The sequence below is a fragment of the Urocampus carinirostris genome, chromosome 12 (assembly GCF_059441175.1).
Source record: "Urocampus carinirostris isolate Australia breed hairy pipefish chromosome 12, RoL_Ucar_1.0, whole genome shotgun sequence".
Classification (NCBI taxonomy): Eukaryota; Metazoa; Chordata; class Actinopteri; order Syngnathiformes; family Syngnathidae; genus Urocampus; species Urocampus carinirostris.
The window spans coordinates 32,760,211-32,775,478 of NC_142360.1; the positions used below are offsets into that span (position 1 = coordinate 32,760,211).

The 15,268-nt window shown below is 40.4% G+C and overlaps 1 protein-coding gene and 1 non-coding gene across 2 annotated transcripts in view; both read right to left on the minus strand.

Annotated features, from left to right (window-relative positions):
- LOC148355617 (histamine H3 receptor) overlaps window positions 1–15,268 on the minus strand; it is a 32,511-nt gene that overhangs the window by 1,443 nt on the left and 15,800 nt on the right. The window contains exon 3 of the mRNA XM_088349288.1: window positions 3,609–3,983. Within this exon, the coding sequence (XP_088205414.1) occupies window positions 3,609–3,983 (375 nt within the window). The remainder of the gene's footprint in view (window positions 1–3,608; window positions 3,984–15,268) is intronic.
- Window positions 5,939–6,133, minus strand: LOC148355618 (U2 spliceosomal RNA). Its single transcript, XR_015852338.1, has one exon. It is a non-coding gene; the product is annotated as a U2 spliceosomal RNA (small nuclear RNA).

Below are 15,268 nucleotides of genomic sequence, written 5' to 3' on the forward strand. Positions count from 1 at the left end.
TTGTTAAAAAAATCATGCATCCTTATTTTTTGGATTTTTCTTTTTAGTTTATCTGTCTCACAGTGGACATGGTGAAATTTTTAGACCCCTTCATGATTTCTAATTGGGAGAAGTAGCAAAATAGCAGGGTGTTCTAATACGTATTTTCTTCACTGTAGATATATATTTTTTTTGTTATTTTGTTGTATCTAAATGTGGTTTTATATCTATTTTTGTATTTTTCTTTGCCAATGGAAAATCGTAATGTTTAAAGTGACATTAGGTATTGTTTAGCGCCTCCTAAAGGTACAAAAAAAACGGGATTTATTGAAAAAAACTATTGATTTGCATTTTTTATCAGCTATCATAGAAAAGTGTATTTTTTAAACACTCGTCTGCAGAGAAATTTGGATTTATTTTACATAACATGAGCTTCATCTAAACTCTACAGGGAGCTGACATGATTGTCCAACATCTTGCTGCTACGGTTACCCCAAAAGACCAAAAAGCTTGTAAAATTCTGGGTAAAAAAGAAAAGACAAATTGTGCGATTTAGTCATTTTAAGTCTCCCTAGCTTGTATTCTTCCTTGTGCTTTGTAGCACTGGCTTTCGGTTGCACAACACAACACAGTGACATCTAGTGGTCGAATATTACACAGTGTCCCTATAACATTTTGATAGTGTTTATTTGTATTACTTTAATAATAAAATAGCATTTGTGTTGTTTATCTAAGCACACAATTTAAAGGACTTTGGGTAGTTAATCTACTCAAAACTTTTTTTTTTTTAATGAAAAGTTTTGTTATCTAGTTTGATCAAATAAAGGTTTTATTTTTTTATAGACAAATGCTTTTATAGTGGCTTTTATTTATGCATGTGTTTTTACTGCATGGGTTTTTTACGCTTTTGATACTTGCCTTATGCATTTCTGTCAAATTTTGAAATAGAGGGAGAGGCAAATCTAATTGGATACAATTTTCCAAAAGACCCGTAGAAAGTAATAGCATCGTGAGCCTGGCTAAAAAAAGAAAGTGCTGAATGAAAACTGAAACAGGCAAGAAAAAGAAACCGTGCCGTAAAAAAAAGGATCACGTTCATTTAAAGTTACAGTAACTTTAATTTTAAGTGTACAGTAAGTCATTACTTATCATCAAAAGTCGTGCACCATCACTCGAGTCCCTTTATGGCACTGGTGTCAAACAGGCGGCCCGCGGGCCAGATCAGACCCGCTAAGGGATTGAATCCGGCCCTCGAGACAACACTCAGAGAAGCGCAAGAGAAAAACAAGCTGCAGGTTGAAATATGTTAAGTTGATGCTGCCAAAGCCAGGTGCCTCGAATAAAGACACTGTACTTGTATTTATTTATCTATCTCTCTCTCTTTCTGCCTTTCTGTCTTTCTGTCTCTCTTTCCCTCTCTAGCTCTTTCTCTCTCCCTCTCTCTCTCTCTCTCTCTCTCTCTCTCTCTCTCTCTTTTCCACCTCTTTTCTCCCACTCTCTGTCTCTGTCTTCACTCTCTGTGTCTCTCTTTTCTCTTCCTTTGTTGCTCTTTGTCTCTTTCTCTCTGTTTCTTTTCAACTTATTTTGCTCTAACTTCCTTTATTCCTTTTCTCTTTCTCTCTTCCTACCCTTTGCGCTTTATTTTCTCTTTTCTCTCCTTCTGTCTTTCTATTTCTCTTTGGATTTCTTTTGTCCTCTCTCACGACTTCTCTCTCTCTCTATCTCTATCTCTCTCTCTTTTCCACCTCTTTTCTCCCACTCTCTGTCTCTGTCTTCACTCTCTGTGTCTCTCTTTTTCTCTTCCCTTATTGCTCTTTGTCTCTTTCTCTCTCTGTTTCTTTTCAACTTATTTTGCTCTAACTTCCTTTATTCCTTTTCTCTTTCTCTCTTCCTACCCTTCGCGCTTTATTTTCTCTTTTCTCTCCTTCTGTCTTTCTATTTCTCTTTGGATATCTTTTGTCCTCTCTCACGACTTCTCTCTCTCTCTCTCTCTCTCTCTTTTCCACCTCTTTTCTCCCACTCTCTGTCTCTGTCTTCACTCTCTGTGTCTCTCTTTTTCTCTTCCTTTGTTGCTCTTTGTCTCTTTCTCTCTCTCTGTTTCTTTTCAATTTATTTTGCTCTAACTTCCTTTATTCCTTTTCTCTTTCTCTCTTCCTACCCTTCGCGCTTTATTTTCTCTTTTCTCTCCTTCTGTCTTTCTATTTCTCTTTGGATTTCTTTTGTCCTCTCTCTCTCTCTCTCTCTCTCTCTCTCTCTCTCTTTTCCACCTCTTTTCTCCCACTCTCTGTCTCTGTCTTCACTCTCTGTGTCTCTCTTTTTCTCTTCCTTTGTTGCTCTTTGTCTCTTTCTCTCTCTGTTTCTTTTCAACTTATTTTGCTCTAACTTCCTTTATTCCTTTTCTCTTTCTCTCTTCCTACCCTTTGCGCTTTATTTTCTCTTTTCTCTCCTTCTGTCTTTCTATTTCGCTTTGAATTTCTTTTGTCCTCTCTCACGACTTCTCTTTTTATCTCTTTCTCTCTCTCTCTCTCTCTCTCTCTCTCTCTCTCTCTCTCTCTCTCTCTCTCTCTCTCTCTCTCTCTCTCTCTCTCTCTCTCTCTCTGTGTCTTTCTGTCTTTTTGTCTCTCTTGCTCCCTCTCTCTCTTTTCCACCCCTTTTCTCCCACTCTCTGTCTCTGTCTTCACTCTCTGTGTCTCTCTTTTCTCTTCCTTTGTTGCTCTTTGTCTCTTTCTCTCTCCGTGTCTTTTCAAATTATTTTGCTCTAACTTCCTTTTTTCCTTTTCTCTTTCTCTCTTCCTACCCTTTGCGCTTTATTTTCTCTTTTCTCTCCCTCTGTCTTTCTATTTCGCCTTGAATTTCTTTAGTCCTCTCTCACAACTTCTCTTTCTATCTCTTTTCTTTCTCACGCTCTCTCCCTCTCTCTCTTTCTTTGTCCTGCCCTCTCTCCTTTTCCCTCCCTCTTTCTCTTATTTCTTTATGTCTCTTTTTATTTCTCTTTAATCTACTTGTCCGGCCCCCGACAGAATGTTTGTTGTATTGTGTGGCCCCCTGAGTTAAAATGAGTTTGACACCCCTGATGTAGAAGTATCACCGTATGTCTATTGTATATATATATATATATATATATATATATATATATATATATATATATATATATATATATATATATATATATATATATATATATATATATATATATATATATATATATATATATATATATATATATATATATATATATATATATATATATATATATATATATATATATATATATATATACCACAGCCATATACTCTAGTGGGAGGTGGCTATAGTCATTTCTGACTCTTTTTGGGAGATTGATTTAGAGGAGGGGATTCCCAGCCCCCTCGCTCAACCCAACTGAGGTGTTGGGAGTCATTAGGTGACCAACCCCCCCCAATTCCAACCCCTAATGCTGAACGCCAAGCAGGGAGGCAACGGGTACCAATGTTTAAGTCTTAGGTATGACTCGGCCGAGGCTTGAACCACAACCTCCCAGTCTCGGGGCGGGCGCCATCCCCCCAAGGCCACCGAGCTGTCTATAGTTAAGGAAAAAGTCATCAAAGTCCATATTCAGATTCAGAAAAAGAACAAAATCAGCTCCTCACCTTGCGCGTCTTGACGAAAAACACGGACCAGGCAGCGCCGTCCCGATTCTTCTTGACCGGCCGGGGCGGCGGCGGCGCCTCGTCCAGCCCCACGCCCAAATTCTTGTTCCTTCGATGGATGTTTAAGTAGATGCTGAGATTGAAGAAGGCCACCGACACAAAGGGGGTGAAGAACTCGAAAGTGGAGGCGCACAGAAGGAAGTACCAAGTGAAGTAGAACTCGGCGTAACACTCGTGGGCCGGCACCACGCTGTGGCCCACCGCCGCCTCCCAGAAAATGATGGCCGGGCCATAAAGGAGGAAGGCTAGCGCCCAAACCGCCACCATCTTCAGCACAGCCTGCCGGGTCATGTGACGCTGAGCTCTGTATCTGACCTGAGAAGGAAAAAAGGCACAGGGCACTATTACCGACAAGCAATGTTCCCTCTAATCTTCCACGGGTCCGAGCGTTCACACAAAGTCGGTGAGCAACGCTTGAAACAACAGTGAGCAACGGCAATCCCAAGTGTGGCAACTAAATCATTATCAAACATGTCCAAAACTTGACATTAAGTTACATTTTGCTGAGTTTCCGCTTTTGAATGAATTGACTTATGTACTATTGCAAAGGTTGAACGCCTACAAACGTCATTTGTTTTTACAATTCTTTCACAAGATTTCCATTTCTTTTTTTTTTTCCTGGTATATTTTGTCACGGGCAGCACGGTGGCGCAGTGGTTAGCGCGTGTGCGGCACAGTTCTGAGGTCGTGGGAACCTCCTGCGTGGGTTTAAATCCAGCTCCCGGCCTTACTGTGCGGAGTTTGTATGTTCTCCCCGTGCTTGCGTGGGTTTCCTCCAGGCGCTCCAGTTTCCTGCCACATTCCAAAGACATGCATTTCAGGTGAATTGGCCGGTCCAAATTGTCCCTAGGTGTGATTGATCGAGTGAGTTGTCTGTCCCCGTGTGCCCAATTGGCTGGCAACCAGTTCAGTGTGTCCCCTGCCCACTGCCCGATGATTGCTGGGATGGGCTCCAGCACCCCCGCGACCCTACTGAGGATAAGCGGTGCAGCTGATGAGATGAGATGAGATATTTTGTCACATAATACTAACATTTTGGGGGGCTTATTTAGTCGGTTGCATGATCCAGAACTGTATTTAATCACATTTTTTAGTGGAAGTACAATGTTGGCAACAAGATTGACTTGATATAATTGAAAATTATTTGAATGCAACACAAACTTTTTCATTTTTCCGTTTTTTCTCCTTTTTTTTTAATTCATTTTAAAAAAAATCTCGTTGTGTTTATTTTTTCCTAGTTGTTACTTTTTCAGGCTTTTTTGTTCTCTATTACCTTTTTTCCTTTCTTTGTTTCTTTCTTTGCTTCTGGCTAATGCAATAAAGATATTCACTGACTGTGCTTTAGTTAGATGTACAATAAAAGGTCAGGGCAGACTGTGTGAAATGATGTTTTGTCTAGGACTTCTGATAACAGGACTAGTGAGTGTGCTGACGCAGAATGATCCAAACATCAAGGCGCTGTGGTGTGGGATTGTTGAGCACAAACAACTGATAAGCACGCCCATGGGAGGAGCCGAGACGCCATCTTGCGGGGAGAAGTTCACCGATAAGAGAAAGCTAAAGATAGCTGCAGACACGTAGCCAATTGGAGAATGGTGGGATGTGTTTAATTTGTTTATTGAAATATATAAATGATCCAGGGCAAATCAGGGGGTAGCCGTCTCCTGTTTACACTTAGATCTGCTGTTAGGAATAGTAAAAATCCACCCCCGTGTGGAAATGTCGGCCTTCCTGGTCATTTTTCTCTCAAGAAACGAGCGCCCATAATTGTTGGATGAATGTAGGTCATGCTTGGTTAATGGAGTCAGATAACTAATTCGAACAATTTGGTATATGGTACATTTTGATAGTTACCGTATATTCCGGACTATAAGCCGCTACTTTTTTCCCAAATGTTCAGCCCTGTGGCTTATTCAGTGAAGCGGCCAATTTATGAGATTTTTCGAACGGCCACCAGCGGCGATGGAGTATAAAAGGTAAGATTAAGACCAGAAGAATATGTGCACCAAGAAAGACTGCAACCTCCAAATTTATGCATACATTGTCTGTTAAGTAAAGGTACGTTCCGATATTGAGAAAGATGCCCTTGATTGCGATAGTTATGAGGAGGAGGGGGGTTTTTAAGGGTTATTGATCTATCTTCGTTATTAATTATCCATTATCCGTTATCGGTCAGTTCATAATACGCTACAAAGCCAAGGAGCCGGGACTCTTACTCTCAGCCAAAAGGCTAAGCTAAGGTCCTAGCCCTAAAGCCTTGTTGCGATCATTGCGAATGCACCGTTCCCGGAGGTACTGCAATACCGGGCCGATGCGTGGAGTGGACAGAGCAAGCTCTTATTCCATCTCCGAAATGCAAAAATCAAATGCAAGGCCAAGCTAAGGACCTAGCATCAAAGCCATGCCAAGGCATATAGTATAAAATCCAAACACCGTGATTCTAACGAATACGGCAATGATGAAGTTGAGGACGATCTATCGTGAATTTCACATTTATGGGATGCTTGTTGCATTGCGAGCGTGATCCTACTAGCGTGTTGGTACTTTTCAAAGGCACGGTTTGGGATGAAAGTTATATTATTATTATTAAAGCTTTGAAAACTCTCTCGGTGTACCGTCTTTCTTCGTAAATATGTGTAACCATGTATAATATGTATTTGCAACTGTATATTTTTGGAATGTATTTATTTTAGAGATTTATTCTGTTATGTGTTCAACGAGCGAATCAAAAAAAAAGGGCGGAGCAAACGCGGGCTGATGGGAAGTGGAGTAAAGCTGAGTTACCGCAAGATCTGTCTGTTGTCGCAGCGGACAATAGTGGATATATATTTTTCCCACCCTTAACTTTGGAAATATACATTTCGTTTCCTTGGATTACTTTCAACGGGACCCGGACTTTACAAGTCTTCATCATACGTTAATTACGGGTATTATTTTCCGTTCATGATGCCGACTGTGGTGCTAGAATTGTGTACTATCTAGATCTTGCTCTGCCCACTCCACGCATCGGCCTGGTATTGCAGTACCTCCGGGAACGGTGCATTCGCAATGATCGCAGCAAGGCTTTAGGGCTAGGACCTTAGCTTTGCCTTTTGACTGAGAGTAAGTGTCCCGGCTCCTAGGCTTTGTAGCGTATTATGAACTGACGGATAATGGATAATGAATAACGTAGATACAACAATAACCCTTAAAAACCCCAAAACCCCACAATTGTGGAACCAACAGCCTGTTCAGGGATAAGCTTGTGATTGTGTCACATGTTTCAATGCGGGCGCGCGCGGCTTATACACAGGTGCGGCTTGTGTAAGTACAAAAGTGGCAAATCACTTAAAAAGTGGTGGGTGCAGCTTATAATCAGGTGCGCTCTATAGTCCGGAATTTACGGTAATTCCCAACAATTTACTATTGATAATGTCTGTGTATTACAACCTGGTCATCCTGGAAGAGGGATTGTCTCATGTGCGGTCCTTTCTAAAGGTTTCTTCATTTTCTTCATGCTAAGATTTTTTGTTTTTCCCTTGCCCTTTTGTAGGTTTTAGATCAGGGGAGAGTGTAATAATAGATAGATAGATAGATAGATAGATAGATAGATAGATAGATAGATAGATAGATACTTTGTTCATCCCCGAAGGGAAATTCACATTTCCAGCAGCATCCCTGAGCTGAGAACAATCGAGAACAATCGAAAATAACACGGGAGCTGCTGGAGTGGCTGCCATTCGTGACGGCGCCGGAAGAAAAGATTCAATTTGAATCATTTACAAACAAACAAACAATTGAATCATGTACAAACAAACAAACAAAATATTCATGTTTCAATAAGTAGTGTGTAGTCTGTAATAATCTGTGGTCCGTGCAGCCCTTTGAGGCTTCTTTAAATTAGAGCTAGACAAACAAACATGGCTTGATTAGTTTCCAAGGTAGAAGAAGAGCCGATGCTCTTTTTCAGCATGGGGGAAGTTGAATGTAGTTTTTGGCTTAGAAGAAGATGCTAGATTTTTGGCATGGAAAAAAAGGGTGCTCGCTTTAGTTATAGAAGAAGACGCTTTTTGAAAACAGAAAAGAGGAAGGTTCTTTTTTTGGCATCAAAGAAGATGACGCTAGTTTAGTGAAGGAAAGAAGTCCATGCTTGTTTGCTGTCGAAGAAAGCTAAATTGTTTCCATCAGGCTCGAAGCACTGTGTGAAGTTAAGACTTTTCATGTACAAGTCGCTTTGTAATTCTGTCCATTGACCAAAATGATGCTTTCAAGGAAAGAAAAATAACAGGAATCAATTCCTATCCGTATAAATCCGGACGGTGCCATATCATCCCACTATTGTCAATAAAACCCGAGAGGAAAATGCAACATTTTCCTGCATCATACGTCAAAAACCTCATTAGTTGAGGCAGTTGTAAGTCAAGGTGCCACGGGAACAGCACAAAAAAAATACTCTTCACCACTGGCGATGAATTACATTTCTATCAGCCGCAGAGCAGACAAACACCCCCGTAGCGGCGCGCTGAAATGAGCCCCGAGCGCTGCCACGCTGACAAAGTGATGGCGTAAATAAAAAGCCACTCATGGTGATGATGATGATGCTCTTATTCTGCTTTGTGTCAAGCTCAGACGAGGGACTAAGGTGGCTGCGGGGTAGGGGGCTGCTTCCCCGTGAAAAAGAATATACCGTAAATTCCGGACTATAAGCCGCTACTTTTTTCCCTAACTTTCAACCCTGCGGCTTATTCAGTAATGCGGCCAATTTATGTAATTTTTCTAACGGCCGCCAGCGGCGCTCGAGTACAAAAGGTAAGATTTAGACCGGTGGAATATATGCGCCGAGGAAGACTGCAACTTCTTAGCTTGTGCACATGTCTGCACAAAATAAATTAGCGTAGACATATCCTCATCATGCAAATTGCAAAAAGAAAGGCACTCATCGGGTAGTGGGCAGAGGACACCCTGAACTGTTGCCAGCCAATCGCAGGGCACACAGAGACAGACAACTCATTTGCTCATTCACACCTAGGGACAATTTGGACCAGCCAATCCACCTGAAATGCATGTCTTCGGAATCTGGGAGGAAACCGGAGTGCCCGGAGGAAACCCACGGAAGCACGGGGAGAACATACAAACTCCGCACAGGAAGTCCGGTAGCTGGATTTGAACCCACACAGGAGGTTCCCAAGACCTTAGAACTGTGCCGCACACGCGCTAACCACTGCCCGACTTAAAACTTAAACCTATATATATATATATATATATATATATACCGTATTTTCCGCACTATAAGGCGCACCTAAAAGTCTTAATTTTTTTCAAAAGCTGTCCATGCGCCTTATAATACAGTGCGCCTTATATATGGCTCAATATTAAATCGCAAGGTCACGCAACATACGCAACAGCCGCCGACTCGATTTTCCCCCGAACGTGCAGTAGTCCGCGGTGTATGCTGGGATTTATATACCGGCGTTTCATTGACTAACCAATGTGTCAATCATCATTTGAAGCTATTGGCTAAAGTTATTCGGAGCCTCGGATAGGCTAGAGGGCCGAAACAAACCCTGCAATTGGCCGAAAAAGATGTGTCAATCATCAATCAAATCGATCGCTATTGGCTGAAGTTATTCGGAGCCTCGGATTGGCTAGAGGGCCAAATCAAACCCTGCAATTGGCCGAAAAAGATGTGTCAATCATCAGTCAAATCGATCGCTATTGGCTGAAATTATTCGGAGCCTCGGATAGGCTAGAGGGCCGAAACAAACCCTGCAATTGGCCGAAAAAGATGTGTCAATCATCAATCAAATCGATCGCTATTGGCTGAAGTTATTCGGAGCCTCGGATAGGCTAGGGGGCCGAAACAAACCCTGCAATTGGCCGAAAAAGATGTGTCAATCATCAGTCAAATCGATCACTATTGGCTGAAGTTATTCGGAGCCTCGGATGGCTAGAGGGCCAAATCAAACCCTGCAATTGGCCGAAAAAGATGTGTCAATCATCCGTTAAATCGATCGATATTGGCTGAAGTTATTGGGAGCTTCGGATTGGCTAGAGGGCCAAAACAAACCCTGCAATTGGCTGAAAAAGATGTGTCAATCATCCATTAAATCAATCGCCATTGGCTGAAGTTATTCGGAGACTAGGATAGGCTAGAGGGCCAAAACAAACCCTGCAATTGGCCGAAAAAGATGACTGAATAGCAAGCTCACTAAACTACGCCATAAAGAAACATGCTTCATTAGTCTGTATTTGTAAACATTTTACTCTCCTGGATTTACTACACTCACGGTTGTAAGAAGACCATGATTGCGTATCATTATTGAACGTGAGAACTTAGGTGAGCTATGCGGCTTTATATTTTCCCGGTATCTTGTTTTAGAACGATCTTGATGTTGCTGTGATGAGTTGAGTGAATTAAATTCAATTCCAAGTGTTTATTGTCATATGCACAGTAAAGTTGCGAGCGAAAAAGAAAATAGAAACTAAGGAATGGTTGGCATTTCTTGAATCCCAAGACTTTAACCTTCCAAATGATATTTGAAATGATGCATTTGAGTGACATCGTACAGACACCGCATCCGCACGTGTCTATGACACGTATTTGCTTCTTTGCAAGCTTTCGGAATGTTAAGGGGGTAATCAGTTTGACTGAATCATCTGACTGTTTTGTCGACGTTCCCATTGGAGCGCCTTATAATCCGGTGCGCCTTATCTATGGAAGATATAGGACCAAAAACTATTTTTTGGGGGTGCGCCCTATAACCCTGTGCGCCCTATAGTGCGGAAAATACGGTATATATATATATATATATATAGTCCACCACCAAAAAAGAAAAAGAGAACCAGGCTTTGTTCGACACCAATGCTTTCTTCAGGTCCTGTGATGCCATATGCTACCACACACAACCCTTTCCACAGAAGGGCCCTTTCCTTTGTTCTCAGAGGTACGCGGGAAAAGACCAACAGACCAATCTTTAGTTTCTGACATGCTATGAAAATAATTCCTGATCACTTAAATAAGTTGATTATCTTGAAACCAGATTCATTGATCAGAGCAGAGGTTAGCACATTTGCCCAATACGCGAAAGGTCCCCGGTTCGAGACCAGGAGATTTGTTGGCATGAAGAGGGATGGGTCCCACCAGGATGTTTTTTTCCAAGACACACCACATGAAATGGTACCTCTACGACCCTTGTGTTTAAGGAAACCATACATCAACCCACCCACCCACTTTTATTATTTATACCGAATTTCTTCCCCCTCCACTCTTTGTTAACACCGTGAGTGCTTGTTTCAACAATGTGCTTTATTGTTTTCGTTTGATCCATTTTTCCTTGTCATGTAAATAAAGCATAGTTTGTTAGAATCAAACCACCAGCATTATTTATATGTGTATCAGTATGATTTTACTTCTGGACCGATCATTCATTATCCAAGTCAATTAACTGAAAGAAATTACAATTTAAAGCTAAAAATAAAATGTGTTTAGAGTATTGCTCCCTACATGATAAATGCTGGATACAATATGAGGCTATTACAAATTATTTCGGGTGGGAAATCGTGAGCACTACCTGTTGGCTGAATCGGTAACCGCCGAATTTGATTCTGAACCAAAAAATATATAATCTAAAGCAATATTATTTACATTGTAAGGCCCCTGCCTTGACATGACAGTTAAAGGTACATTGTGTATCAGACAAAAAGTAAAACTCAAGAAAAAAAGGAAAAGAAAAGAAAACTGAAAAAAAGAAGAGAAAACTGCATTTTTTTTGTTTTGTTTTCCCTCATTTTCCTTTCCTTTTCTCCATTTTCATTTTTTTGCTTTATTTTCCACTGCTTTTCTATTTATTCTTGTTTTTTGCCTTTTTTTTTAAAATTTCTTTTACCCTATTTTTTACTTAAAAATGTCCCTTCTTTTTGTCTTTCTTTGAGAAAGGCTGGGTAAAAAATGGAAGAAAAATGGTGCTTCCTGTTCACTCTCAGTCTCTGTTGTTTGTAATCTTCCTAGGTTGCACTACACATTACAGCGTCATCAAGTGGACAAATATAAAACACTGTTCATTTAGGAACAGCGAAATATTTCTAGCGACGCTGTTTTTGTGGAAAACCCCATTTGGCCCAACCTCACCCGGATCCTAGCTTCAGCGACCCCCAACTCAATTGAGTTTAAGAACCCTGGTATTCAATAAAAATTGATGTCCCTTTAAATATATATCAAAGTATAATAATAATAATAATAATAATTTCCTTGTATTGTCATTCTGTGTAACAATGTACACAGAACGAAATGTCGATTGCACCTGACCCGTTGTAGCGAGCCGATGCAGCCGCAGCCAACAGAGGGCGCCGCCGACCACTTTTTAAGTCTTAGGAATGACTCGGCCGGGGCGCGAATCACCGACCTCCCAGTCTCAAAGCGGGCGCCTTACCATCTAGGCTACTGAGCAGGTATGTATCCCATACATGGAAAATTTTTGGCAGACCGCCAGGGTTAATTGGTCCCGACACAGTCTCATAAACTTTTACTATTAAAAAATATAATAATATTAAAAGAGATAGATAGCTAGCTAGCTAGATAGCTAGCTAGCTAGCTAGCTAGATAGATAGATAGCTAGCTAGCTAGCTAGCTAGCTAGATAGATAGATAGATAGATAGATAGATAGATAGATAGATAGATAGATAGATAGATAGATAGATAGATACATAGATACATAGATACATAGATACATAGATAGAGAGATAGATCAAAGCAGCAATCACAAAAGCAGCAGTACTTATATTTATTATTGTAATTGACCTAAATCAATTAAGCAGTGTTCTCGTTTGCCCGCGTCCCTGCGTCCTAGACGCATCATTTTTGCTGGTGACGCATAGTCTCGAATCAACGCAACTTTTTTAACACAAAATTGTCATTTGGTCCCTAGCCTTTGTCATTACATTTTTTTTAAACAAAGATTTACCGCACTCCAAACTTTTCGTCAGGCAGATCCGGCAGATGTTGTTTTGGTCTCGCGGTTCGAGTTTTCGTCTGCGATCTCGAGTTGTGTGGTGAAAGTCCGTCTCTTTTTAGAGAACCGGCTTTTTCGGCTCAACTCATTCAAGAGAGCCGGCTCTCATACGGCTCACTTGCTTTGATGCATTATATTACGAATTATGATGTTGTATAAAGAAGTTAAGAAAAAAAGGAAGTATAAAAGAAGAAAAATGAAAAAAAGACAGGTTTGTGGTTATCCCTTTAATCGGTATATTACCAACAATAATTTGATGCAGAAAATGAATTAATAATTTGATGATTAAAACTGAATGAATATATAGATGCCCTGCGATTGGCTGGCAACCAGTTCAGGGTGTCCCCTGCCCGGTGCTTGTTGGGACGGGCTCCAGCACCCTCGCGACCCTACTGAGGATAAGCGGTGCAGCTAATGAGATGAGAATATATAGATTTTTATCATATATTTGTCACCGATTTACAATTTCAACCTCGATAACACGAAATTTTGGGGACCCATAGATCTCTGTTGGGACCCATAGATTTTTGAGCATGCAAGTCCCCGGGACTCATCACTTTTCAGAGGTAAAATGAACACTGTATAAGTAATACATTTAAAATTAATATCCGTGATTCGGCCTTTTTACTCTCTGATTTGATACTTAATAGTAGTACAATAGTACAGCGTTGGCATGGGAACAATACCAGTTATAGAATAGAATAGAATAGAATATACCTTTATTGTCATTGTTACAAAATGGGTTAACATATTGTGACAACGAAATTGGGCATGACACTCCAGTTTTACTCATTCACAGTGAGGTATGAGCCAAGAAGATAAAGGAACAGAGAAGATATAGTTATTTCTAGACAAGCAAATTCAGTAGCATTAAACTCCTGTCTCGTTTACCACTCTTTGTGGGTGGGACGTGTTTGCAATGTAATTGCCTTTCATAACTACTGCATTTTTGATTCCATTCAAGAGCATACAATAATTACAGATCTGAGTTCTTGATTTTGCTCTGAAAATGCACCAGAATTATGCTTCTGACTTTAAAATGTACGAAACTTTCTAACGAGGGAGCATACCCCCTGACCTCCCTCCACAGTCCACCCACCAGGAGTTCACAAAATTCGATGATAAATATACAATGTAGCAGTGTTCATTTTACCTCTGAAAAGTGATGGGTCCCGGGGACTCGCATGCTCATAAATCTATGGGTCCCAACAGAGATCTATGGGTCCCCAAAATGTAGTGTTATCGAGGTTGAAAATGTAAATCTGCGACAAATATATAATATAAATCTATATTTTCATTCCGTTTTAATCATACTTAATTGGTAATACAAAGCAGTTCACTTCAGATTTTTCAGTTCACAAAAATATTGTACATAATACAAAATGATATTGCTGAAATATTAGTCTATATTTTCACTCAGTTTTAATTATCAAAGTTAATTGGTAATACAAAGCAGTTATCGCTTCAGATTTTTCAGTTCATATATTCTTCGTGGTTTGCTGTCCCACCACAGTTGTAATGCCTTCTCAAGGTCCAATTGTTTGGTAAGATGCACCTTCATAAGCTGGTGTTGTGTTACGATATTGAGGTGCTTTCGCTCTTTTGTGAGGATGCTGTTTTGGACGCTGAAACCCCTCTCGGCTGATGTCATTGCAAGCTGCGCCAACAGAATGAGATTTGGAAAATCATGTAGCCTCTGATAGGGTGGTCGTTTTGGTTGTAACATTTTTTAGAATTCACTGTGAATATAACTTGTTTTTATATTCCTAAATATAAAAACAATCTTTCACACACACACACACATGAAGTAACGGTTCAATAATCAGTCTAATTGCGTGTCTTGTACGTTTATCAGTTTTGTACTCTTTTATTTTGAAGATGCATTTCCGGTGTATATCTGTTTCCTGTGTGACTAAAGTTAACTAGACACACGGGGGCGCGCAGTGTGGCCGGGAGCCCAGCCGGGGCGAGTGGCGTTTGGGCCATCACCAATGCTAATAAATTTTATTTACCTTAATGCTTGTTTTTATTTGTTTAATTCTGCCAACATAGAGTTCATATAAGTTTTAACTTTAACACCTCCATTATCATCCTCCTCATAACCAGTAACCAGGAATATAATTTAGTCCATTTTGGCAGAAAAGTCCTTTTCTTGCTAGAAGTATTCTTTTATTTTCTTTCGTCGAATTGTTCGCTTCAACACACGTGTTTTCCTTGCCTCCGCGATCTTCTGAAGAATTTCTCCGCTGTTTTTTTCGTGCTGGAATTATTGCAGTTTTTTTTATCACTTTCTGCAGTATGTTTCCACTTATTACTGACACTGAAGAAATGACCAATTTTGTGTTGTTTGCATCAAATACTGTATTTTCGGAGGCATACTTCTCTTTCACTCGACGAGAACCACCACAACAATGACGTAATCTCGAAGCAGCGAGATCTCGTTTGCCGAGATCGGTGTGCAGACGAAAACTCGCGTGACCAATCACGAGACCAAAACAACAATGGCGGATCTGCCTGACGATAAGTTTGGAGTGCGGTAAATCTTTGTTAATAAAAAAAGTAATCGGGTAATAATGACAATTTTGTGTAAAAAAATGTTGTGTCCCGGGGACG